General features: G+C 41.9%; 1 protein-coding gene and 1 long non-coding RNA gene across 3 annotated transcripts in view; one reads left to right on the top strand and one right to left on the bottom strand.

Annotated features, from left to right (window-relative positions):
- The window catches only part of LOC147650305 (uncharacterized), a 35,686-nt gene that overhangs the window by 4,883 nt on the left and 2,812 nt on the right, over positions 1-27,991 (bottom strand). The window lies entirely within an intron of this gene.
- On the top strand, positions 153-27,054 carry ERGIC3 (ERGIC and golgi 3). Of its 2 annotated transcripts, XR_002871004.2 has the most exons (14): positions 153-353; positions 470-540; positions 1,039-1,126; positions 1,245-1,364; positions 2,449-2,542; positions 3,691-3,856; positions 5,521-5,578; positions 19,240-19,271; positions 19,938-20,034; positions 21,717-21,781; positions 22,578-22,714; positions 23,564-23,619; positions 26,001-26,114; positions 26,191-27,054. XR_002871004.2 is itself a non-coding variant. In XM_023946625.2 (13 exons), exons 1-13 carry the CDS (start codon positions 266-268, stop codon positions 26,268-26,270), a joined length of 1,152 nt encoding a protein of 383 aa, XP_023802393.1. In that variant the 5' UTR covers positions 153-265; the 3' UTR covers positions 26,271-27,054. The 2 variants fall into 2 exon arrangements, 1 of the variants encoding a protein (XP_023802393.1); XM_023946625.2 differs by lacking the exon at positions 26,001-26,114.

Genomic DNA, 27,991 nt, shown 5'->3' with positions numbered 1-27,991 from the left:
CCTCCCCCTTTTCTTCCAAAGCACTGTCACTCTGCCGAGACGCTTTGCTTTCCCCATTGTTGTCCTCACAGCCGGCCCAAGGGACAGCTCGACTGCTCTCCAAAGGCTGTCAGTGCCCAGCTCTAGCCCTCCTGCAACTGGAGGTCACAGACGAGACAAGGACGCTGCCCCGGGTAGGGAGCGCTGCTCTCCGCCGGGGGAGGACCCGGGAGCGGGGGCGGGGCCGGCGCCGGAAGGAGGGTTCGGTTCCGGGCCGCGCAGTGTCATGGAGTCGCTGTGGCGGCTGAAGCGGTTCGACGCTTTTCCTAAGACCCTGGAAGATTTTCGGGTCAAGACATGCGGAGGAGCGCTGGGTGAGCGGAGGGGCTGCGGGTGGCCGGGGGACCTTAGCGGGCCGCCTCTGGGCAGCGGCTCGGGGCAGCGGCGGGCGCGTTGCGGCGGGGCTGACTGGTTTTCGTCTCCCCCGCAGTGACGGCTGTTAGCGGGCTCATCATGGTGCTGCTTTTCTTCTCGGAGCTGCAGTACTACCTCACCAAGGAGGTAAGTACCGCCGATGGGGGGGGCCTAGCCCCTCGCTGCTGCCTCCCACTCGCGGTGGGCAGCCCTTCAGGGCGGCCGGTGGGCCCTCGCCTCTGCCCCTGCCGGGGCTACCCAGGCAGCAGCTTCGTCCCTCATAGACCCAAGGTCCGCGGTATTTTTCTGTGCCCTGGCCGGTCGCCACGGCGGTGGGAGCGGGCTGCTCTACCCCGCATGTAGCGTCCCGCCGGGACGGCGCGAAGTTTCGCCGCCTGCGTGCAGCCATGCCATGCCAAGAAGGGAACGCAAGCGCTGAACCCCTGTTCCCTTCCCCCGTGCAGAGACCTCCCAGTTATTTAACAGCAATGCAAATGGCATGTGCTGGGCTATGCATGGCAGTGGCTCAGCTATCTGACAAATCTCTTCTGTCTTAAAAATCAGCCCCTGGGCCACAGCACCAAGGGAAAGGGGCCTTTTGATTTGCTTCAAAGTAAATTGGGACTCTTTTTAATTTGTTCCCAGGTTCATCCAGAATTGTACGTTGACAAATCAAGGGGGGATAAACTGAAGATCAATCTAGATGTTATTTTTCCACATATGCCTTGTGCTTGTGAGTAAGATTTCTGAATAGTGATAATAATTTTCGTCCTTGCCAGGGACTCAGGAGGCTCAGTGTGCCCATTACAAATATATGTTTATAGAGAACTTTCTTTGCACACTGGTTTCAGATTTAAGCATTGATGCAATGGATGTAGCAGGAGAGCAGCAGCTGGATGTAGAGCACAATCTGTTTAAACAGCGTTTGGATAAAGCTGGCAATCGTGTAACTCCTGAGGCTGAGAGACACGGTAAGATGCTGTTCTCCCTGTCCTGGGTGGATGCTCTGTTAGTCTTTCCATTGTATGCCTATTTTGAGATTTGTGGGGACAAGTGACAGTTGTAGAGTTTTTAAATGCCACAAAGTCTTGAAGACCTTGTAGCATGCAGATCTATTAAACTACTCTTATACTCAGTACTTTTGCAAGGAAATCTTTGCCTAGTCCCTCTGAAATTATGACAATGACTCATGGATGCATTTGAAGAATAAAGTTGCACTGTTGGTGGTCTTTTGGGATTAGAAATCAAGCAGCTGTTCTTGCAAAATTTGGCTTTGATTGTATCTTTAAGTCATAGTGGGTGAACGAATGGGACTATATGGTTCAAGGAAAGAGCCTTTCTCCAGGGAAGGCTCCGGTGATTTAAGTCTAAACTTGCTCCTTACTCCATTAACTTTGTGTGTGTTAATGCACACCTGATAAATATATATGAGTTGATCTATTGTTTGCAAGCTGTAATAAGTGATCCTTGGCTACATAAACCTCTACTCTAGATTTTTTACATGTTATTACTCATCCTTGTTCTTTGATGTAAACCAGAAGAGATTCTGAAAAAGCATTTCAGTTGCACAGTAATATTGTTCTGATTTTTCCTTTCCAAAACATTAATTACTTATACCCTTTTCTGGGAGTCTAGTTCTGCATATCAACATGACTAAATTTTTATCTTTGTATCACTTTAGATTTAACATTTCTGTTGTTGACATTGAAAGGCTAAACTAAGCCGAGAGTTGTTTGCAGTTGGCAGGTCTGTTCACTGGTCTACTTAAGACATGTTTTAACAAAGCCTTTATGCAAGTAATGTCTGATGCCCTAGCAAGGCTTACAGATAGCCAGTTCTTTCTTTGGAGGCTGTTATTGAGAGGACAGATACTGTACTCCTTGGACTTATTTCACACCTCAGCAGGCTACATAGATACCATCTGAGGTGGGCATTGGGTATAGGATGTGCAACGGCACGTTGTGTGTGGAACAGTCATTATGCATAGAGCAGAACAAGGGTATGAGACAGAGTTTCTAGATGTGTCTCATCATTTTGAATCCTCTTTTGTCTTAGAGCTGGGAAAAGAAGAAGAAAAAGTGTTTGATCCAAATTTTTTGGATGCTGATCGCTGCGAGAGCTGTTATGGGGCAGAGTCAGAGGACATTCGGTAACCTTTACACCTTTTTACTATCTTCTTAGCACTTGAATCCAGGTATGTTATATGTATACTTTTTTTCCAAAGGTCTGTGAAGGTCTGTGCAATTAAATCCTGCTCTTAGGCATGTGTTCAGTGAGAAAAGCTGTTGTGGTTTGGCTATGCCTTTGGAAGCTGCATTCAAGAAGATGTTGAGAAGATGCACCTGTACGTTGTTTGGATTGTCTACACGCCTGTTTAAGCAGTACAAAAATTGTATCTCAGCAGACAAGAGATTTTCTGGACTTGTTTGGTGTCCAGATCAGACATATTTTACTGTTATGTGAGCTATCTTGATGTAAAACTTGGTTATGCCCTAGCCTTGCCTTCTCACTTCTGGTGCTTGCATTGCGTCCTTACTGGAGCAAAGACCAGACATCTATGGCTCACACAAACAACAGACGTCTCTTTGTATTTCTCATTCTGCCTAACAAGAAATCACTGCAGGATGGGATCCATGATGGTCCATATCGGTTCTGGGCTAATCTTGCCTATTTTTGGCTCGGTGGTAACTAGGCGTGTCCCATCTGTCAAACTGTGTCCTTTCCCAGAGATGTTTTCATCTTGAGGGATTCATAATTGCTGCCAACAACAGCAGGAATTTGTTCAACATGTTCAGCAAAACATGAAACCAAGGAAGAAACCTGGGGTTTTTTCTGGTAGCCAAGGTATTATCCACAGGTAGAAAAGTACAAAGAAAGTTTTCAGTTAAAGCCCCCTTTAGCCCAATGTCTTCGCCTAAAAACAGAGGAAAGGAGCAATAGAAACAGGTAGATGCTTTGTTCACATGAGGAAGTTCCAAACTGCTCTTAACTGTGGGACACTGATGTTTTTATGGCAAATTTTTTTGCCAAGGGCTGCCTTGGCAAAAATAGCCAGGCAGACCCCTCTTCAGACTCCAGTCCTGCATTCAAACAGCATGCATACTCACCTCCAAACCTCAAAAGGCACATCAAGAAGCTCATGTTCACTCAGGAGCATTACGCCACTTTTCAAGGTCCAGTCCCCAACATTTGTGGTTTTGCTTTGTTAAAGAAGGATCTGTCAAGGATTCAAGTCCTGAGCTGGAGCATTTCTTCTTAATGATAAAGATGGTAAGATGGTGCTTGTGCTTTTTGCAGGTGTTGTAATACTTGTGACGATGTCAGAGAAGCATACAGGCGGCGAGGCTGGGCCTTCAAGAACCCAGATAGCATAGAGCAGTGCAAGAGGGAAGGGTTTAGCCAGAAAATGCAAGAGCAGAAGAATGAGGGCTGCCAAGTGTATGGTTTCCTAGAGGTCAACAAGGTGAGAGCTTTTGATGTGAACCTATTGCATGATGGTGAGGACTGTGAAAAAGCAGAGTTGGGGCATTCCTCTCCTTTTCCAGCTTTAGGTGCTTACAAGACTGTCATAGAATAACCTCTGGGATCAGCAACGTCTTTGTGCTTGTTATGGGGTTCAGGAGGACAGTCAGGAAGAGCCATTGGAAAGAGGCTAATCCTAATTTGTGTTCTGTGGGCTGGTAGGAAGTCATGGCAGCTGGAATAGTTTGCCTTTTCCTGCCACCTGGGTACCAAGTCTTTTTACTGAGATTTCTGGAGGAGGAGAGTCACTTCTTTGAGCTTGAAGTTCCACCTGCCCTTCTGGTCTTAAGTCAGAGGCCAAAGTGGATGCTGGAGATAGCAGTAACCAACAACTTGCCTGCAGAGGTCTTGGAGAGAGTGAAATGTTATCTTCTTCAGAAAAACAGTGGAAGCAAGGCTATTGGAGTTGGCTGTCAAGGCTGAAAATGCTCACAGAGGTGGTTAATGCAAGTGAAGTATGAAAATACACAAGATGCACTATCTTGTGCATCTATTAACGACACTTATAACACAGGTTACTATGTAACCTGTCATTTCGTGGGTTACCCCCATAAACAAACAGGTTATATACCCAAATACTTTTTTTTTTTTTTTTTTTTTTTTTAACTTCAAACTCTGTTTTGTTCTTTTTGGGGTTTTTTAAATCCTTGTATATTCTCCCTGGAGACTGCAGTCTTTATTTCTAGAAAGTAGACCTTGTACTCACAAATCCAGACATTGTGATTTGAGCATCATCATAGGTATCAAACTGCTATGGAACCCTCACACACAATATATGATGAGTAGGTAGATTCCAAGGGTCACACACAATAGATGATGAGTAGGTAGATTCCAAGGGGAATACTGGATGTAGGAATGATCCAAGTGTGAGTGTCACTGAGGAAGTTTCTGGGGCTTTTTTTTAAGCAGTTGGAATTTCGCCCATCTTCATTCTCAGCAGGTCTGCAGTTAACATAAGGCATAGGTTTGCCCAGGCATTGAAGATGTAATATAGTATATGAGCTTGGAACATTCATGTCTTCCAGGGCAGAGTGGATATGATTTCTAGTAAGTGTCAGGGAGAATTTGCACCTAATATCCATATCCCTTTCAGAGTCCAGGATGAAATGTTACTGGTTTGTCTTTTGCAGATTTTTTGGGGGTTGGGTTGTTTTTGGAGGAGGGTTTGGTAGGTTAAGTGCGTATTTTTGCATGCTCTTATTTTAATCGATGTATTCATTGGATTACTGCTAATTATTGTTACAAGTGTTTTCTTACCCTGTTTAGCTCACTTTCTTCTTTTCTTTGATACTGTTTTGTATTTTCAAGTCAGTTGCCTACTTGAAGTTAATTCCTCCTTCTCATTTTTATGTCCGCTAAATAATATGCAAAGAACAGCTGTTATCCACATCAGTACTTAATTATGGCTTTCAGCATCACTGCCTGTAATGAACATGGGAAATTCATACCTCTCTTAGGATAATGTCTGCTGCTACTGTCACCTGTGAAAATGAGTTGGTTGGTCTATGTTTTGTGTAAACAAAATCTTAAAAATCCAAACACTAGTACAACTGCTTTACTTACATAAATTCAGATCATTTAATGAAAGATTACTCTCTCCTGCAGGTAGCTGGAAATTTCCACTTTGCACCAGGAAAAAGTTTTCAACAGTCTCATGTACATGGTAAAGTATTCTCTTTTCTTGCCTGTTGGACCTTTTGATTTCAAGTGTCTCTGACCATTTTCTTATATCTTTGCATTACTGTCTGTAGTAACAACATCACTGCTTCAGTGGAGAGGATGTTGTTGAAGTTCAGTTACAGAGGTTTAGAGCTATAATGGACAAACAGAAAAGTGGTTTCTAGGTGTACTACCACGTAAGTGTGGAAGGACTTGGCAGAGAATGTTTTTGGGCAGTCTCTCAGTTCTGCAAAACATTGCTGCTTTGCAGTAAAACAACCTCAAATAAAGTTTTCAGTCCAGGACCTGACTACCAGTACCTCTGGAAGGTACGTTTTTCTCTATTCATGAATTTCAGAGTAAAATTTAAGTTGTGAAGGACTTCCTTGAGTATATACATACATACATACATAAATAAATATAAATAAATAAATACATGTATACATATATATATATAGTGTGGCCAGAACAAAATCATGGAATGGTTTGAGTTGGAAGAGACCTTTAAAGACCATGTAGTCCAACCCTGCTGCACTGAGCAAGGACACCTTCCACTAGAGCAGGTTCCTAAGAGCCCCATCCAGCCTGCCCTTAAATGTTCCTAGGGACTGGGCGTCCACCAGCTCTCTGGGAAACCTGTGTAAATGCCTCATCACCTTCAGCATATACAATTTCCTATATCTAGTCTGAATCTGCACTCTTCTGGTTTAAAAGCATTACCCTTTGTTCTAGCTTGCAGCAGCACGACAGGAGCTGCTGAGACCACCGCCTTCCCGAGAGCATTGGAAAGGGATATCTTGTGCTAGATACTTGCGTGCCAAGATAGTAAATAGAAACAAGTGAAAAAGGATGGGAGGGGTTCTTTGTATAGTATTCCTAGCGAGTTTATTATCCTTTCTAGAAAGGAACTGGGGACAAAGAACAAAGAACAAGCAAGGGTCCAGGTCTTTATACAACCAGGGAAGGGTGGAGCATCAGCACCGAAGGCCAGTGGGTTGAGGGCAAAGGGGTGGTACAAAGGCGGGGTCAAAGGGTAACAACCAACCAGGGTCCAGGAGCAGAGTGACAGGGAGCAAGAACCGATGGGGAAGACAGGAGCAGGGAACATTCATGAACTGGGGTGGAGAACAGGGATGACAACTCAGGGGTGGGAACAAAAGGGTAACATAACTCAGATGATGTAATTAAAGCTGGTGTACATAAACTGAAAGAGCATTCCTTAAACAGGGGTTACATTCCAAGGCATCTTACTAACCACCTCTCTTAACCAACAGTCCTGGGATGCAACACTAGCTCAACAGGCCTTATTAGAATGTCTGTTCCCATGTTTCTTATAGCTCCCTTTAGGTATTAGAAGGGGCTCCCAGGTCTGCCCAGAGCCTTCTCTTCTCCAGGCGCTCCCAATCTCTCTCCATAGCAGAAGTGCTCCAGCTCTGGGAGCATCTTTGTGGGCTCCTCTGGGCTCACTCCAGCAGGTCCACATCTCTCCTGTGCTGGGGATCCCAGATTTGGAGGCATTTCTCTAGGTAGGGTCTCACCTAAGTGGAATAGAGGGGGAGAATCCTCCCCATCACCTGCTGCCCATGCTACTGGGAATTAACCCAATATGCAGATGGTTTCTGGACTGCCAGTGTATATGGCCAGGTCATGTTAAGCTTCTCCTAACACCCCCAATTCCATCTCTCCCGGGCTGCTCTTGACTTGTTCATCCCCAGCCTGTATTGGTATTGGGGGTTGCCGTGACCCAAGTGCTGCACCTTGTACATGGTCATGTTAAACTTTATGAGGTTCACTGACCCCACTTCTCAAGCTTGTACAGGTTCCTCTGGGTGGCATCCTGTCCCTCGAGCATGTCAACCTCACTACTCAGGTCGCTATTATCTGCAGAGAGGCTGAGGTGCACTCAATCCCACTGTCAATGCCATTGATGAAGGTATTGAACAGTACTGGTCCTAACATAGACCCCACTTGTTACAGGTCTTCATCTGTATATTGAGCCATTGACCACTACCTTTTGGATGTGATCATACAACCAATTCCTTATCCAGTGAAGAGTCCACACATCAAATGTGTATTTTTTCCTTCTGTCACTCGCTCCAATTTAATCTGTCCCGCTGAAATAAAGTTCCAAGGAGAATGTGAATGTGCTTGGTGAAAGTAACAGGTGTATTTAAAGAAAAACAGACAGACTTTAGCACAGAAGAAGCAGTTTTGTACAAACAAGAATAAAAAGAAAAGCCTGGTTTTCTCCACAATACTGATTGCTAATAATCAGTATTAATCAATAATAAATAAGAAAAAAATAAATCACTTACTGTGGCAAAACCTGCTTTGTGTGCTTAAACTATCATGACAACAGCAACCTTAATACAATCAGAATCAATTAAGTCATGGCATATATGTTAACGAGAAGCATCTCTGTATTGCATGTCTCTTTAACAGTCAGGAATACAGGCTGGTTGCCTCAGAGCAAGTACTTTGTGTGCAAAGAGGAGGGGATGAGGTCAGGGTAGTTCTCTTAATTCCATGTCCTCCAAAAGTGCTGCACAGCTGAATTAAAAATTTAGTCAGAAAATATAGATAAAACGCAAAAAGGCTGTGTAGTTACTGCCAACCTCATCCACTAACTTGCTTGTTCCCATTGACTGTATCTGATGGCCTTCTCTTTGTCTGGAAAGAGTGTGGTTGCTTCCTGGTCTCTCCTTGCCCCTCAGCATGTCATAGGCCTTTCCTGTGCAGGGCTCAGGGCATATATTTCCCTGCCGAAGAGTCACAGCTTATGAAGCTGATCATTTGTGGAAGCCATTCGACCTCTGAGCTTCCTTGCAGGATTTCTCTGAGCCTCTTTCAGTTCAGCTCCATCTGAAGGTACCAAACTGCATCCAGAATTAAGGTCTAGGCTAAGCATGAGATGCAGTGGCCTAATGATTTTTTCTGTTTGTTCTCTCTTGCTTTCCTAGTCATTTGTAATGTGTGATTTTCCTTTTTACTCAATCTTTTCCTTGGCAGTGTTTTCATGGCACTAGCCAACAAACAAGGAATTTTTCGAGACCCATAAGGAAAATGGACTGCTCAGAGCATGGTTGTTTACTTGTACATGACTCACTGTAACCTTTCTTTGTAATCCTTTGGTTTTTTCTCCCTTTAATTACAGGTAAAGAATTTGACTAGTATTAGAGGACAGAATTCTGTGAGGTATTTCCAGAACTATTATCTCATTTGAATCATAGTTCCAGACAAGAACTTAAGTGCTTGCGGTGTTTGATTCCTTCAGTAAGGTCTGCACTAACATGCAGTCCTGTTAATACACTTAACAGAATGTCACACAGGTTGAATGTCTAAGAGAAGTCTGAATATTCCAAACTGTTGTTCTTGAAAGTCAAATTAACAGTTCACTAAATAATTTTACTAGACCTACTTGATGCAGAACCCTAATGACTGACAAAAAAAAAGTATTTTTGCTTTTCTTTCTATTCCCTACTGATATGAATCAGTGGTGATTCACTGATGAATGGGGGTGAAAAATATCAGTACTGTGGCAAGTTCATTCTACTGTACCATTTTTCTTGCCTCCAGTTGGAGTCTCTACCACGTTTGTACAGCTAATGGTTGGATTTTTATTTTGTGGTGGCATTGAAATTCTGAAGCTTGCATATTAGCTTTTCAATTTCTTTGCATTGTTCCTCTCTTCTTATGCTGAGGGTTCCTGTTGTATCATAGATCTCCAGCCATGAAATGGGCATGGGGATCTCTGTGACAGTGCTAGGGGTCCTATTAAGCAGTGCTTTGTAGATCTGACTGCAAATGTAATTCTGATCTAAGCTTCTGAACTCTTGTAGTGTGTTTGGTGTTAACGTCTTGAAACTGTAACTTCTTTCCTGGGGAGAAGCAGGTTGAAATGGCTTTATTTCAGAAAGTAGATTAAGAGGAGCTGACACACAAGACAACACTGTATAAGGTGCTATTTTATTTCTGTTTAGTTGTTTAACTTCAGTTACATATACCTTTATTTGTATAAGGTCTGTGTTCTCAGCTCTCCATTAGAGGCTGAGCACTTTACTACTAGAGGTAGTATTTTATCTTAGTTTTCACCATTACTATAAGTTTTAGTGTGTATTGCTACTCATTCCTAATCTCAGGTCATCAGAATTGTCCTGTCTAGGATGATTCACATGGCTGGTCTTATGCTTTGTTAATTACCTGTTAGCTAGTGCATAAATACAGTGCTAGAACTTCTTGGATATGTACTCCAACTCTGTTCTTCTCAGTCTGTGTTCCCTGAGAATCCAAGCTGAACATTTGGAAGTGTGTTGCTCTTGAAGCAAGCAATGATGATGCTTGTCATGGCAAGTTATTGAAAGCATTTGATCACTTTAGACTTGCACCATGATGTGGCATCATGTGGCATCATCAGTGTCAGAGAAGACCCCCAACTCTGGAATGTCATACTGGCTGCAAATGGTCATTTGTTGTTCAGTTGCACTGAGGAATCCAGATCACTAGGAAGAGGATTGAAAGAGATTGTGAGGAGGACTGAAGCACTTCCAATCAGAATTCTTAACACTGAAACAAGTAGTTTTGACTCTTCTGCATTAAGGGAGGTCAGAGTCAAACATTACTGATACTTAGAATCTTCTGTTTTAAGTAACCCAGCCTCAAATCCTGCTTATTAATTTGGTTCTTGCTTCACTGTTGTCTGTTTGGGCTTTTTCTTGCTTTGAAAAGACAGGTGTCTGCTAAGGAAGGCAGAAACTTCCCTTGAAATGGAAAAATATAAAACACCCCTCCCCCCAAATTATTATAATCTTGAAATAAAGGGCCTGTCAGGCAAAGATATGGGAATAGGAACAACAGTTCTTTACTAGGAAAATTAAAAGAAAAATGCAGTAGTACAAAAAAGAAAACCAAGGGAAAAAAAACCAACCCACTGACAGAGTGAGAATACAACCTGACACTCTGTTAGTCCGTGTGTTGGTAGCGGTCCAATTAAATGGTGACTGCAGTCCTCTGGGAGCAACAGAGTGGTTCTGTTGAAGTAATGATCCTGTAGAAGGGCATAGTTTGGTCTGGTCTCTCTCCTCTGGGAATTCTGGGGACAAAGGCTGCTATGGTGTTCTGAATCTCCAAAGATATCCATGTTTTGATGCTTGGCTCCTCCATCCAGAGGAGCACATCACAATGGGATGATATAATTTTATCAGTCATGTAATGAGACTCAATGGCCCATTAACAGATATCCCCCTGGAGGGAGGATGGGTCATGGAAGAGATAAAGAACACTGCCCCACCTGGTTCCAACAGATAGTAATAGAATACATACTTTTGGTTACATCTTGCAATACAACCCAAGACAGGCTTTGAATCCTAAACTGAGATTTTATGTTTGTGCTGCAGGTTTTGGTGAACTCTCTTTCACTTTTCCATTTGCACAGACAGCCTCCAGCATCAGCTATGCTTATTTATGACTCTGAATATTGTATCTGTTTTCTTTTGAAGAAGTTCACAACTTCTGTCTTTCCTTCCTCTATCAAAGGAAAGAGGATTGATGGGGTGGTTTAGCTGTTGAACCTCTGAAGTTTGTATTTCAGGGGCTGCTGCCATGTCTGTCTGTGCCTGTACAGTAGCAGCCATCTCCTGCTTCATTTGCAGTATGTGAGAGTGTTCCTGCATATAGAAACTTCACCTACCTAGTGGTAGGCTCCTAAGGAGAGTGAGGTTATCTATATCACTTCCATCTTTCTTGCTCTATGTCTTACAGTCAAGGAAAGCTGAGGGTTCTGATTCCTACTTTAGATTGTCTTTGGGCCATTCTGTTCTTTAGGTGCCATCATCAGTATTTTTTAGAGAAGACATTGGCCAGTATGCTTTTTTGACAGCCAGAGAACATTTCAGTATCGTTTAAAGTGTCTTATTAGATTCCCTCAATTCCTTAAGAAGAGGATAGCGTTGAAGGTATCATTCAGGACATTCTATCCTGAAGACACACTCTAAATAACTGTGACAATTTCTGTGGATGATGCAGTCTGTATGTGGTCCAAATTTTGTGGTTTTCTTACACCCTGCATGTCAGCTGGAGGAACAAAGTTATCTTTGAAGATGCCGTTTTTGAGAGATTACTGTTTGTTTTCATCCTCTTTTGTGGTGATGACTGGAAGGAAAACACACAAGTAAGCTGCTCTTTGAGATAATGATGGTCATGGAAAAGAGGCTGCCTACTTGGAGCTACTGAGCTTTGCCTAGAAAGGTGTGAAGCTTTGTTAGCTCTCTAGGAGTCAGATCCACAGGTCAGTTGTACATCTTCATTAGTGTTCTGCTTATCTATTTAAAATTGTTTCTTTCTCTGCTAGAGATTGACAGACAGATCCTATTTTAACTCATCCTTGGACACTGTGGGTGACCCCAAAAAGCCTCTCTTATTTTACCTACTTTTTAATGTTTTGATTACTGAATTGTGAAAAGATACCAAGTCTTTGACTGCAGTCTGGTTGTCATTTTTCAAGTCCCTTGCCAACTTCTCAATGTCAGCAAGTGACACTAACTCCTTTTTCTGCAGAGACTGCAGCCTCCTTCTCTCTTCCTTTCCTATAGCCTAACTAGTTGTAGGCCTGTTACTACTGCACTGGTCTCTACAGGTAGCAGTTACTTATCTGAGTTCTTGTCCTGCCCAACAACATACTTGAAAAAAAAATTATGTGGGACTCAGTCTCTATCAGGACACCCATTCAGTGTGGAGGAGATCCAAATTCTCTGATCACCTGTACACTATTCCTTCCATAGAGAAGGTGTGTATGAGCTCATTCTAACTTTTGTCACAAAGTAGTGTCTGTTAGTGGCCTGTTTTTATCCCCATACTGAATACTGAACACTGAGAGTCTTACTTCATCCTCAGTATTGCTGAGGACTTTTCTTTTTACACTAGTGACCTCTATCAGAGTTTGGTTGTCTTGGTGCTGAAAGGTACAAGGTCTCATCCATTTATAGTGGACAAACTATTTTCGAGTTAGATCAGGTCTGTTTTGGAGACAAAAATGGCATTTTCATTTGTCACTTCACTATCGTCCATCAGAGCTCAAGTTGTACTAGTTGTTGGGAATATTTATATGCTTAATATTTGTCAAGTAGCCCTCTGGAGCAGCCTTGCCTTCTCCATACCAAAAATCATGCTGTTATAGAAGCACCAGCAGAGATGGGGTAGAGGGGATCAAAATTGCTTTGGGAAGGATTCAGAGACACAAAAGACTATAAGGCCCTGTAAGTCTCCATGACAGTTACTTATTAGTGTTAAATATATGTTGTACAGTGTTGAATACAAATGAACAGCTTTTGAAACAAACAAAAAAGGAGTTTACTTAGGCTCGTTTGAGATATGCTATTCAAACATACATTTCCCCTGCCCCCAATCCTTCAAAGGTATTCACTTCTGTTAGGATCTTGCAACAGAATGAAAAAAACCAGCCTCATGGTTTATTATTTTCTCTGTGCATCAGGTGGGATGAAAATAGCACAGGATTGATTAAGACTAAAAAATGTGTCACCCAATTTTGAATGTTAATATGTTGTAAATATAAACCTTGAGTGTATTTCTGAATAGCTTTGCTCCTAAAATAATCTCTCCTACCTTATGACTGAAAAAGAATCTAAATATAACCAGTATTGTTGTTTGGCATGCTGCTTTGGAGCTCACTTAACATACATGCACATCCCTCCATGTTTTTCCTTTCAATGATTAATTACTGCATTTTGAATTCTCTGTTACACTTTAAATCATTGCTTTACCATATATCAGTCCTTTAGCTATCTGGGGGGTCACACTAGCACAGATGTTACTCTTCCCCTTTTTGGTATGAACTTTAAATGCTACTCTACCTGAGTATCTTTCCTTTGAAAGGATATTAGCATTTCTCTTTTCTCTCCTACTCTACTTGTTTTCCCAGTGCATGCTGTTCAGATTAGGTGTTGCACTATCCTTTCTTTTCCTTAGAACTACAGAACTGACATAATTTTTTGCTGAGCCCTTAAATTATTTGTTGAGCCCATAAATCTCCTTTGGAGGGAGCTGTTGATCTTGGCTGGGATTTGAGAAGATTTCCAGGAAGCTAAAAAGAGAGCTATGCCAGGTCATTCTTCTGTGGTTAACGAGGTGGAAAAGGCTGAGGATCCTTGTCTTAAATAATTTTAATATGTCCATGTTGAAGATAATGTTTTGGCAAATGTTTAGCTGCACTGTGTAGCTAATGTACTTGAGGGAAATGTGCTGACATATTAGAGCAACTTCTGCCTTTTCAAGTTAGAGGAGAGAATTATCTCACTTAATCTCATTTGTACAATACGTTAGAGAATATCTCCTGAAAATTCATGTTCCGAGTAAGCTGATCTGTGAGTAGTTTGTAGGAACTTTCACAAGGATTAGTAAACCATTGGATTTTTCTAAGGGTAATCATGACAGTTGCAGGTTGAGATGTGGTTTCAAGTCAGTAACATCTGGCAGAGGGCTCAGACTCAGCTTTGCTCATTCCTTCTCTTAGCTGCAACATTTTCTGTGTTGCTCCCTGTCTCATTCCCCTCTTCGCATCTTTATGCCACTTCCATATTCCTGTTACTTTGCTCCTGTAAGATATTTTCTTCCATAAAACTCCTCCCCAGTTTGAAAGGTGGTGTCCTATCTCACCTTGGAGCAATGTGTTTGGGTGGCAGTCTTCGGTTTCTTGGAACTTTCGCATGTTTGTTGAGAGAGTCCTGAATGGCTATAAGAGCTGTTAATCCTCTTTTAGGGGTTAAGGACTGACTTTTGAAGTCCAAGGAGACCCTGTGATTGTTCAGGTCAGAAATGTGGGATGGGAAGAATTCTTCAGATAGACAGCAGTTGTTAAAACTGTGTTACTAAAACCATGAAGAAATCTTGGTTCTATAAAGCAGAGTTCTTGACAAACTTAAGATGTTTAACAGGTATCTTTATTTTGCCTATTAGGAGTGGTTAAGGAAACAACAAAATGTGTTTGTTTCTTCAGAAATAAGAGTCTTTGGTCTTAGCAGACAGTCTTGTGAAGATCGTCTGTTCTTTTTCCTTGTCCTGTTCCTTATCTTAGCAGACTAAATAGCCTGCTGGTTTATGTTAAACTAAACATATATCTGCAACATAGAGTATGTACATATGTGCTTAGCATAATCATCAGTGATCAAGGAGAACTAAACCTGTGAACTGGTGGAAGACTTTTAGAAACTGAACTGCTATATTGCAGTAAATCACTTATTGGAGAGGAGTTTTATGAAAATTACTTAGTTGTGGAAAGCATAGCAGAGCACTCTGGGAACATTTTGTTTTCAATAGCTATAACTATTAATAGGGGTCACACAGAATGTAAATCTAGTGCAGCATGTTAGTTAATGTCTGGTCCTTCTCAAGTGGTGCCCTAGTATTTCTCTGGTAGTGTGCTATTCCTGTAAGTTCTGTCATGCTTGTTAGTACTCAGTAGAACTTGACATCTACCAAGACATGTGGCCACACAGATGATAAACACCATAATCCCGCAAAGGGTTCTAGGAGCACAGCTACCAGGAGGATCATCCCTCTGCCTTTCTGCATCACTGTGCCGGTGCAGCTGTGGGATGAACCTTACTTTGGAGTTGTTCTGACTGGAAGAATAGCCTCACATAAAGCAAGACTTGCACTTCAGCCTTTTACAGAATCTGAGCTGGCTCATGACTGAAAGGTGGGTGAGGTAGGAATGAGCTGTGGGACCGAAAGCTGGTAGGACAAAGAAAGTTTTATTCCTTTGGTGGTATGAAATCATAGAATATCCTGAGTTAGAAGGGACCCATAAGGATAGTCACGTAGGTCCAGTTTAAATGCAGACGCGCCAAAGCCAGGATCTCTGCGGCATTTTGTTATAACTGAAGGTTAGCCTGCTAGAATCTGTACAAAAGGCAGCAAGACTTGGCACTTGACTGGTAGCTAAGCCATGGAACTCTTGACTTAGGTGCAAATAATAGTGCAGCATGAAACAGCCTGGTGTTGCTGGTAACTGTTAAGAAAAATAGCATAGCATAATGCTAAGGCCATTTCTCCTTTCCTTTCCTTGCCCTCTATCACATATACTTCCAAATTTTTATTTGGAATTTTTTTTTAAAAGTTCATTGATTCAGTTGTCAGCACAGGCACACAAACCTCTGTGGTGTCACTGTGCTAGTGGCAGTGACAAGTCTGTGGTCCAGACAGAGACATCAAAAGGAATATCTGAAGCCAGTGCAGCTCTGAGAACACAGAACCATTGCCTTAATTGCAAGTATTGTAGCCTTAGTCTCTGCAAAATGGAATGACTTCTCCCTACATGAGAGCCTTAAGAGGAGTGTAACTTTTCTCTAAAAAATCCTTTTTCTCTGATTCTGCTGCTTTTCTTCTGTATTTTTCTTTCTCTTCATGGACTCCTCAGCCTCCTTTGGACTGAGTTCTTTTGGGATCCTCCCTCATGGGGAGCTCTGCTTATCTCAGTTCTTATGATTTGAAGAAAACTCCCGGGCTTGTTAGAATCTCATTTCTCGTATTTATTAGAAGGTCATCACAAAACTTGGCAGGTCTCTCCAGACTAACTGCACAAGTTTAATCTTTGCAATCTGGTACATTTCTTTCTTCTGATGGTATGACAAGGCCTTGTGGCTCACCCTGTGCTTGAAAGCACAAAATGGCCCCAAATTGCACAGTGCTTTTATCTTTATACTTATTCTTACTCAATTAACAATAGACACGTATATTATTTTTCTTAATGACCCAATGACCCTTCACCTGTGTGCTGCCCTGCAGCATTTTCTGTCCAATCACTTACTATTACCCAAAAACCTCTAGAAGAAGAATATGAAGAAGAAAGAAGGACGAGAGACAGCACCCTAAATCCTCCATCTTGTCTCCTGTTCTCTAAACTAACTCTTTCACCCAGTGACTTAAGAAAATTTTCTAATCTACACACTTACGCTTTGAGCTATTTCTGCCTAACTTTAACAGTTGTTTTCATGTATCACCATGAAAACATGCTGATGAATTTCATATTATATGAAATTCAGTGTTTTTCTGGATCTTAGAACTAAGTATCAGAAACAAGGGCACACACTCTGTATCCCAGACTCCAACAGAGGAGTGCACTTTAGGGTTAGCATTCCCTTTTCTAACTGTACATTCTCTGTTTTGCATGCACATCTCTGGGTTTTGCAAGGATTTTATATAAATACAAGTACAGTTTCCGGTGGTTTGCTGAAAAATATTAACTGAAAAAATAAGAGCTCACAGCACACTCAAGTAAATGTTTTAAAGGAGAGGCTAGTTCAAATCAGATCTTCAGCTTTGCAGCTGTCATTGTTTGCTACTGGCCAAATACCAGTCACCCAGGAAAGTTGTTTGCATACACTCTCTTGCTCTCAGCTGGGCAGATAGGGAAAAAAATTAACAAAGGGATCATGAGTTGAGATGGGGACTGAGAGAAAGCACTCTTAAGGGCAAAACAGATTAAAATCTAAAGGTATAAAGTTAATTTATTGTTAACAGAGTCAGAGAAGTAAAATAAGCCATTTTAAACACCTCTTTCTGCTCCCAGATGCTCCCTCTTTTCCCACTGACAGTGCAGGGACACAAGGTGTAGGTGTTTTGGTCAGTTCATCACCTGAGATCTCTGTTTGCTCAGGGAAAGGAGTCTTTCCTCTGCTATGGCATGAATTCCTCCTACAGACAGTCTTCCCAAAACTATTGTGGCATGTCACTCATCCACGGGGTGCAGTCTTTTAAGGACAGGCTGTTCTAATCTGGAAGCAAGGGCTCTCTCTCTCTGTCTCTCTATTTGGGACTCCCACTCGATCACAGCTTTCTCTGGCATGAGCATTTTTCCCATGGGCTGCAAGTGGATCTCTGCATCCCACATGGATTTCATGCATCACAGGGTGACAATTTGTTTCACCATAGTCCTCACGATGGCTTGCAGAGGAATCTTGCTTTTGACACTTGAAACACCTCCTCCCCCTCTTTTTCCATTGACCTTGGTGTCACCTTGTTGTTCTCTCTCACATACTCTCACTTCTCCCTCTTCTCTGACTAGAAGAAAAACTGCTCCTCGTAGGTGCTTTTGATAACAAGTTCTGCTAATTCAAAGATTCCTACAGGATCCTGCAGCTCCAAGAGGTCGATCATGTCTAGGTTCCAGACTGGAGAGTCTCTCACCATATTTCTGCTGCCAGTTGTGCGGCTCCGCCACCACCAAGCAGGCAGTGGTGGCCACCACGGCACTGGTGCTATTTAACACCTCTCTTCATGGAGGGCACTGGGAAGGAGAAGCTGCTGCCACTGCCCCTGCCCTTCTTCCTGTGGCACAGCTGGCTAGAGGCAGCCAGGCAGGCAAGGCTCTCCACAGGCCTTGCCTGCACTGGGATGGTAGCAGCTGTGGCACCTCGCAACCCCTGGAAAAAGCTGCGCGGATACCGTTTTGATTTTCTTCTGAAGTATGTCGTCCAGAGGCATTACCAACCTCTCTAATTGGGCCAGCACTGTGTCCATTTTCAAAGTCATTAAAGATTGGCTCTGTTGGACATAGTGGAAGCTTCTAACAGCTTCTCACAGAAGCTACTCCTGTGGCCCTCCCTCACTACCAAAAACCAGGCCGTACCAAATCAACACATCAGCTTGTCTTGTGCTAGGCTCTCAAGTATTTGTTAATAATGTAGCAACACTTGGTGATCTGACTCCATCACTCCTTAAGTAATAGCCCATGATTGTTGAACTGTGTTTTACTTTGCTAAAGTGGAAGGTGAACTCATGAATTTACGTGTTAAAATGGCCACAGCCTCTGGCTTCTTTGAGATGACTGTGTGACTTTGGATAAATGTGGTAGGAGTGATACTCAAATGGAGTTGCAACTTATAATTTCATCCTAAGACTGATGCTTCTGGTATTGCATGAAGTCATTTAAGTAGCAAACTAAAAGATATCCCTTGCCTCCCACTGCCCGTATCTCTGCCAGATCCCTTCTAGGGGTGTGTGATGCTGCCAGCATTTTCACATTGCTGTATGTGGGAAGACTAAATTCCCCAAATTTAGTCCCGGTGCTGGTGACAGTCACTGCAGCCCTACCAGTGGTTTGTAAATACTCTGCTCAGGCCATCCCTGCAAAAACTTCTTCTTTCCTGGTATGTTCTCTGGGCAGCAGTAGCAAGGCTGATAGGCAGACTGCTGGGAGTTGCTAAGATGATGATGATTTTTAAGGGCACTTGCATGTGATATTAAAGTATGTGCTCTGCTCAGCTGTTAGTTTAGATCTGCCATGCCTCTGTGTTTTACAATAGTGAGAAGAATTATGTGTAGCTAACAGCAAAGCTTTCCTTTCTGGCTTCTAGGATCTTGTTTTTGCTCTAGATGAATACATGCAGGTGAGGACTGAATACCTGACCTGAAGTAACCCCAAATTAAATTTACATTCCTTTGTTCTAGCAGTGGCTCTGTGTCAGGAGCAGTATTACAGGAATTTTATCTATCACACACCCTACTATGCAAGCAAGAGAGAAACCCAGGCAATTTTCTTGCTGTTTATATTGTGATGGAAATTAAAGGAGCTCTCTTATTGCTAGAATATGGTAGACAGACATTATTGTTATGACAATGTGAGCTATATTGTTAACTATTCTTTTATTACAGTTCACGATCTGCAGAGCTTCGGACTTGATAATGTAAGTGTTCCTAAGGCAGTGTTCTAGTTCTCTTAGTCTATTTTCCTTCTGGATTTCCCTCCCATTGCCACATTGAGATCCTAGATTGCTGCAGATTTGGCTTCTTGAGTCTAAGCACAACCTGGGTCCTGCTTTCGCAGAGGATTCTGAAATACATTCTGTGACATTTCCATGCTGTTTGGCAAGCCTGTCACTTGGCAAGCCTCTATTGCTGGGCCTGCCTTTCTCCTTAATCCTTGTTTCATAGTTTCTTAAGGTTGATATTGTCACAACTGCTTCTGCATCTGTTGGAGTTTATCTTGTGCTGGGAGGAAAGCAGATGATGTTCCATACCTATTCCTCCAGCAGGAGGAGGCAGCTGATAGCATGTGCTCCTATGGCAGGGAGAGTAGTGGGTGGGAGAGCCTGCTCTGTAGTTGGGAGGAAAAGGCACCGAGATCAGAGGATTTCCAGCAGAAGGAGAAATTCCTCATCTTGAAATCTCCTATGAATAAAAAAGAGCAAATGCTTTGGAGTTTACTGTCAGGATACACAGAGAAAGGGAGCACCTGTCTATATTCTAGAGCCATTATTTTCTAGAAAATATACAAATCATGAACTTCAGGCCCCTTACCTTGCCCCTCATGTGCTGTGCAGCTGTTTGAGTTATTAGCATTTCCATTTCAGATTAATGTGACGCACTATATCAAACATCTCTCATTTGGAATGGATTATCCAGGCATTGTGAACCCTCTGGATGGGACAGCCGTCATTGCACAGCAAGGTAAAAGCCAGCTGAAAGAAGTCTCTTTTTAAGTGTCTGTATTGATAAGTGTTGGAAGAGAACAGGAGAACAGGAAAGTTTTCAGTTTTAACAAAAACCCTGACAGTGTTATGTGAAATGTGACTCCTCCAACTTGTGCTCTTTCTGGAGCAGCTGTCTCCATTAACCTGGAAGAAATCTGCCAACATGTTTGGATTCTGTGACCTTTCTGAAAGATATCTCTGTTCTGTGTTCATGGATGCACAACAGCAGGTACAGCACGTCATTATTAAAGTCCTACCTCAGATATGGTTCAAGGAGAGTCCTGTCTAACTACTACGTGCAGTGAGAGAGAACCAGAAGCTGCAGGGTTGAGAAAAAAGGCCTAATTGGTAGTTTCTGGAGAGCTGTGGTGTCTGCCTGACCTTGGCATACCCAACAGTAAGAACTGGAAAAGCTACAGTGAAGTTGATATATTGCTGATCTTTTCTAGATAGCTTCAGATTTGCTGGCTTGAGAATGAAAAACAGTTTTTTCCTCATGGTGCTGCTGTTCATGAGTTTATTTCCACAAGCCTGCTTTTCTATGAAAGGTCCTTTACATGTCACTGCAGTTTTTTTTTTAAGATCCACTGAAGTCTGAAAAGTTTGTCTTTGAAAGTAATTGGAGCTGTATGTAGTTATGCTTGGAGAAGGAAGTCATTTCCTTTGAATTGATGATAGCATTGTTAGTCCCACGTGAATCTCTTCTTTTAAGAGTTTTCTCTTAAAAGTTTTCTACCATTGATTTTGATCCTTTTACCCAAATCAGAGGGGTAAAACAAGTTTTTTAAAAACAAGTACAGAAAAATTAAAAGGCGTCATAATGTTCAATACCATTATGATGCTGTAGTTATTCTGTGGAGTAACAGACTATCTGAGTGGGAAGACCTATAGCTGACTGGTAAATTTCTGCATAAGCTCAAGCTTTTCATCCTGAGCCTTAGGAAACCAGTTGGTAAGTTCTTGAAGAATTCATACTGAAGACATGCTTCAGTAAAGAAGTAGGAGCAGTAGATTGCAGGTCAAATTTATGTTTACTGCAGCTAAAGATACCATATGCAAGAATTACTTCTGCTGTAGAAATGGAAGAATAATCTTCTCTAAGGAATTTCATAGAAAGTAGTTTTTTTCTTGCATTGTGTTATCCTTAAGAGAACTGAAGGAACAGGCTGGTCTGAGACAACAGAAGGATTCTTCTGTTTTTTTCATTAGTCCAGATCTTTCTTTTCATCTGCTGATACAATAAATACCATGCTTCTACATGAATAAACTGGAATGTTAATTGAAGTTGATATGAGAGACTCATTTAAATGAGTATGTTATAGCGCTATGTTGTTAAAAATAAGAAATTTTCCTGGATTAGAATCGAATTTGCAAGAATTTTTACTGGTAAAGTTATAGCAAGTTTATAGAAGATTTTCCATTTAGTCAAGGCCAAAATGAGTTTTGGTTGGAGCAGAAATGAGATTCACTTTGGCAAAAGGAAGACACATTTCAGACATTAACTTTACTGTCCTTGAAAAGCCTGCAGCAGCTGTTGTACAGAAAGATGTTCCCTGACAAGCTGAATAAAAAGTAGTTTGTGTCTACTTGGCCCAGCAGTGAAAATCTGCCAGCTTATTGATGGATATTAATTTTGTCTCTCCCTGTCTTTGCTTATAGCTTCCATGATGTTTCAATATTTTGTCAAAGTGGTCCCCACTGTGTATAGGAAAGTAGATGGTGAAGTAAGTACTTTTTTCCCTGTTACTTTGACAAATGAAAGCCTTCACTTTCACATTCTTGATGCTGACAGTAATGGTGGATCCACATGTGTTGCCAGATGTATACCAGAGGCTCTATTGTACATTCAGTACTTGGAGCCCCCAAGTGTGGAATTTAGTAACTAAACTTGGATAATATCTTTCTCAGCTTGGATTGTAATTTGTGTCAGATAACTTAGTAGGGATGATAGAACATAATTTCATTTTACAGAAACCCAGTTTAATTGCTCTAAGAACAGGACGAGTATGAACAATGTGTATAATGGCAGGGTACAGAAGAATGCTGGAAGGTGATCTTCATTTATGTAAAAATATGCTATCTCTGTTTTCTCCACACTTCTGCCTCTATGTATTGTTTTCATTTTTCTCACTTGATTATTTATGGCTTTCTGCCATCAGTGTTGTCTCCTGAAGCATGCTTAGCAGGACTGCATTTTGGTAGATGGTAACACATACTTGGAGTTGAGATGGACAACTTACACCATTGTGTTCCAGCAGAGACCAAATAGTCCAGCCTGGGTGTGACGCTTCCCTCCATGCTATGGGCTAGCTGCAGCTTTAAATGGCAGTCTATAGTAAAAAGTAACTTGATAGCAAATACCTGATCCTGATAGAACCCTTCATGACTCTTTGTAACCACTAACCAGGCTGCCCGCATGGGCAGGGCTACACTGATGTGGTTTCCTGAACTCATGTTTTAGTAGCCTATTTCCTATTCCCTGTTAGCAAAACAATGTTTGCTGTGTTTGTTTCCTGGTAGGTGGTAAGAACTAATCAGTTCTCAGTTACACGACATGAGAAAATAGCAAACGGGCTACTGGGAGACCAGGGTCTGCCTGGTGTCTTTGTGCTGTATGAGCTTTCCCCCATGATGGTGAAGTTGACAGAGAAACACAGGTAGGAGACATTTCATTCTATTTCATTCATCCTTCATTGATTTTGTCATTTTGCATAGCTTGAAACTTCATCCTCACTTAGACATGACAAGGCAAATGCCTGAAATTTATCCAAGCCCCTTCCTAGCCAGTGGAGAGGAAAAAGTGCTCACTGATGCTCTTCCTCTCCATGTGAACCCTGGTTAGGAATTGAGTTTTTTCTCTTACTATGTTAAGTGTTGTAATCCAGTATCAAGATGGAAAAGGAAAGTGGTGCAAGGAGAAGTGTGATATAATGGTTCTTGGTTCAGACTTCTAATGGAAAGACTAGATTTACAGAGCAGACCCATTTTACCAGCAGCACCCGCACAGTCCAACTGGTTCCATACTCTGCATTTGCTATAACTTTTCTACATTTTGCAGCCAATATGGAACCTCTTCTCTCTGGGTTAATGGCTGGCATGCAGGGGAAGGGAAGGGGTTGTAGCTGTCCGGTCTTTGATGTTCATAATGGGAGACAGAAAATGTCTTAAAATATATTAGCGTGTGCTTAGGAATTTAGTTACTGTGTTACATGACCCTGCTCTGCATTCTCACTGGGTAGTAATGAATAATGTTTTAGGGATTAAAAGCCCGTCTTTTAAGTTTACAAATTCAGTACTTCTCTTAGTGCTGCTGACTAAAAGTAGCAGTGACAAACTTCATTCTGTAGCCAATAGAGGTTAATTAATTCTTTCATCTGAGAATTGTCAGCTATGAATATTTAGGGAATGCATACTTATATAGTATGATGAACATTATTATAATTATCAGTTAATTGTTATGTACCTGACATTGGTATCTGAGCTCATGCTGGTTGTTCAAATTCTAGGTCCTTTACTCACTTTCTGACTGGAGTTTGTGCCATTGTTGGAGGCATATTTACAGGTATTGCACCTTTCAATAATTTTGCTTTCTAAAGTGTAAACATTTACTATCTTATGCTTTTCCAAAGTTTGCATATCTAGTAATAAATCCCTGTTCAATGAAGAGAGGTGATTTCAGCCTTCAGGAAACAACGTAGTATGTTCTGCAGAGCCACAGGAGTGGCATCAGATTGTAGTTAGGACTGGAGGCTTACCAGATGTTATAGATGAAGTAGACCTATTACAGCATTTCATTTCATTAGACCTGTAGACCTGTCATAATATTTCATTTTGGTGCTCTACGGGACATTTTGTTTTCAAACAAAGCTGTTCTTCGCAGACCATATCAAAGTGTCTGTACTTTCATTCTTAGCCAGCTTGGGTCTGTAAACAAATAGTTGTTTTCTTGTGGAACCAAAGCTGGTAAAATCTGTGAACCCAGGTTGCCATGGGCATATATCAAACTGCTCCTAGACATAGGAGCTCCAGCTAGTGTTTTGCAAGGACTAGATGGGGTTTTGTGAGGAGAAGCTGTTCCTGCAGCTCCATCTGAGTATCTGCACTTCACTCTCATTAGTGGCATCTGGAATAGCTCAGCTCTGTGCATGGGAACAGCCTTGGTCCAGCCATGCTCTCCAGGTAATAATCCAGGGTGCTCATAGTCAAAGATGTGGGTGTTAAGGGCCAGCCTGAAGATGTGGTCAGGGACCTGAGAAGCCAGTTTCTGTGTCACATAACACCTGTGTCACATACCTATAACATCATACCTTTATCTGCAAGGTTTTCCCATCATCTGAGGTATCATAGTGCTCAATTAACCTAATGCTGTTAAACAGAATTTCTCTCTGTAATAAATTTTACCCTATTCATCTCCCTGATTTGAAAAGTCATTCAAAAATTACTTTCATGACAAATTCAAGTGCTCTTTAGCACTGACTGGGTTTTACAGCCAATTCGTGTTTGCTGCCATACACCATGCTCAGACTCTCTATTCTAGAGATCAAATCAACTGGTGGCCAATAAGGCAAATTACTTGTACAGCAATAGTGTGGCCAAGAGGACCAGAGCAGTGATGTCCCCTACTGCACAGTGGTGATGTGCCTTGAATCCTAGGTTCAGTTCTGGACCCTTCATGGTGAGCAAGACATTGAGGTGCTGCAGTGAATCAAAAGCAGGGGAAGGAACTGGAATCTAGATCCGATGAGGAGTAGGCAGAACCTAGGTCTGATGAGGAGTATGCAGGGATGCTCAACCTGGAGAAAAAGAAGCTCAAGAGAGACGCTCTCACTCTCTACAATTACTTGAAAGGAGGTTGTGAAGCCAGGTGAGGGTCAGTCTCTTCTTCTAACAGGGACAAGACGAAAGCAAATTGCCTCAAGTTGCACCAGGGAAGGTTTAGAGGTTTTAGGATATTAGGGAAAAAACTTCATCATGGAAAGGGTTGTCCAGCTGTGGCACAGGCTGCCCAGGCAGTGGTAGAGTCACCCTCCCTGGAGGAATCTAAAAGACATGTAGATGTGGTTTAGCAGCGGGTTTGGCAGTGCTGGGGACAATTGGACACCAAGACCTTAGAAATCTTTCCCAGCCTAGATTATTCTATGCTATTCTGAAGTCACCACTGTAACAGTGTTCATGTAACAGTATCAGATTGATTCCACAAGTAGAGATAATTTCAGGGTAAAACAACCACACAAGAGTCATCTGAAGTATTACTCAAAGACCAAATATTAAGTCAAATAATTCTATATTATATAGTAGTAAACATAGGATTCAATTCTCATTTTAGCTGCAATGCTTTGCATCATATTGAAATGTATGTCTTTGTAGAGGGCCAAGTAATCATTTACTTATTCCTTTGGTTGAGGTTTTGAATAAAAGAAAGAATACAAAGCTTTATAAAATCAAATAATTGAAAAAAGGCTCTCTAGCAGCCTTTGTGTTCCCTCCCTGGCAGGAGCTCAAGGTTCTTGTCCTGTGAAAACCTTGGTTGTCTGGGCTTTGTGGTAGAGTAGACCCATTCTGAGTTTTTCTGAGGTCACAAACAGGTACTGAATTAATAGGCTTCTTCAGGGCTGAAGAGTTTTGGGCAAAATCCTGCAGAAAGAATTAAAGGCGGTGGTTTGTATTGTTTTGTGTCTGGTGGGTGTACGTTACCATCTCCAATAAAAGGCATCTGTCAAGGGCAGCATATGGTACTTTAAAGGTTGTTGTGAAATGAGCAAGAAATGGGAAACATGCCCTTTGCAAGCTGAGTCAAGACAACAATGTGGCATAAAGCTCTCCACATCAGCTTCCTCTCCAAACTCCTCTCAGTCATCAGTAAACACACATGACTCAGCCTGTCTCTTTTACTTCTGAAAAAGGGATCTTTTCTAGAGAAGCATGATCACCTTTGTCCTGCAGGCTGGGTCTTGTCTGTCCTGAGGAGATGAGGACTTTATTCTGAGCAGCAGCAGCAGCAGCAGCAGAACCTTTTTCTGTGTGGTGGACCTGGGATTCCTTTCCTCTGACAACAGGGTTTGTGTTTTCTTTCCTTGGGAGTTGTTCTCTCTTTGAGGCATGTCTGACTCATCTGTTGGTTTTTTCCTTTTAGTTGCAGGTTTCATTGACTCCCTGATCTATCATTCAGCACGTGCCATCCAGAAGAAAATTGAACTTGGGAAGACAACATAAATAAGCAATGGCATTGACCCATTTAAAAACAAACAAACACAATCAAAACAAAAACCAAACCAAACCAACAAAAAAAGCCAAACAAAGAAACAAAAAAAAAAACAAAAACAAGCCTCCAAGGAGAACTAAATAGGCTCTTTGAAACACAAGTCATCTGCTGAGAGTGCACAGGAGAAGTTTTGAATTTCCAGATGGCCCTAACCACTCATATGTTACTGTGCCCTCATTCTTTGGCCTTAGTCTGTGGATAGAACAACTTGAACCTTGCGGTTAGAAAGATTAGTTATCATCTGGCTCTGCAGAGCTTACTGTCAAATTCCTTTTGTGTCAGTCCATGTTTGTCCAGTTCTGTTCCCCTTCCCAACAGAGGTGCTGGAGATACTGCATTCTGTTTGCCTCTACGAATAATGCACTGTATTGTCAAGAGACCTGTAATGGATTGAAGTTGCTGTCAAATAAGCTTTCTAGCAATACCATCAGGGATTTTCAAATTTTCTTAAAAAAGTTTCTGGGTGTGCTAATGCTGTATGTCAGATCTCCATGAAAATGTGCTGAATCCTATCTGTTGCCTTCCAGCCATCCTGGGCTGCACAAGGAGCCTAAGCATTTGCGATGTGCGTTCTGTGCTGAGGGATCTCCCAATAGTTCTTATGAAAGATGCAAGTTGATGTTTCGGGGGGAAAAAAAAGTGTCTGGAATTTTAATTGATTTTTTAATTGGACTTTCTTAATTTCCTCTTGTTGTATGTTTTCAAATAAAGTCCATCCTCTGTTCTGGTAAGGCATATGGAAGAATAAATTATTTTAATTAATCCTGATACTGAATTGGAAATAAGAATTAAAAGACACATTTCATTGTGGCAAAGTGTGAGGTGCCCCCCGCCCAGGGAGGCAAAGATTTAGTTTCAGATAAGCATTGTTAAAGTGAGAGGCATGGCTTTAAAGCCCAGCTATTGGGTTTTTTCTAAACCTCTGCCTCAGAGTATGTGCCCTGTGGGCCCAAGAAGAGTTGCCCCACCCCAGACCCCTCGCGGGGTGTCAGTCCTGGAGTTCTGATTGGTTTTGAGCCCCTGGGGTTTCTCCCTTGATGTGTTCCTAGTGGTCCCTGACCTTGAACTCCACCCTGATTCAAAACCCATCACCCTGCCTCTGTTCAGGGCTCTCTGTCTCTGGATCTGAATTTGTTCCTGTGCTGAATAAATGGTTTCCTGAGCAGAAGACTGTCCCATTCCACTCACTGGTAACTGTAGCTACTCTGGAAGTGACCTTGCAGCTGCTAAACACAACAGCAAAGTACCTAGAGATTGTGATGATGATGGGGCTTTTTTCTGTTAAATCATCTACACAACTGAGTAAAGTGTTTGGTATGTGAAACTATATTGGAAGAAATTTGAAAATAATGAGAAAAAAAAATTGTGAATTATTGGCTTATTTGATGTAAACCAGATTGATTACTCTTAAATCTCAGATCTGGATTTGCTTTGGTATGACTCTAATCTTGGTCCAAGCAATTGGACAGGCACAGGATCAGATACTGCAGAGAGGAAGCTGTTTTGTAATTCACTTTAAAGCAGGTTTTGCTTGGTTGTTGGTTCTTTTAATTGTTGAACTTACCTATAAACCAGAGAGTCTCAAAACTGCTGTTTTTTCAGCTGGGGAGAGAAGCAATTTGTGGTGTGGGTAAGAACGATTATCTTCAAGTAAGAATGTTGAAAAGCAGGT

Source organism: Cyanistes caeruleus, chromosome 16 (assembly GCF_971803275.1).
Source record: "Cyanistes caeruleus chromosome 16, bCyaCae1.hap1.1, whole genome shotgun sequence".
In the NCBI taxonomy this organism is placed as follows: Eukaryota; Metazoa; Chordata; class Aves; order Passeriformes; family Paridae; genus Cyanistes; species Cyanistes caeruleus.
Note: the sequence above shows the minus strand (reverse complement) of the source record. Positions and strands in the feature narration are given on the sequence as shown.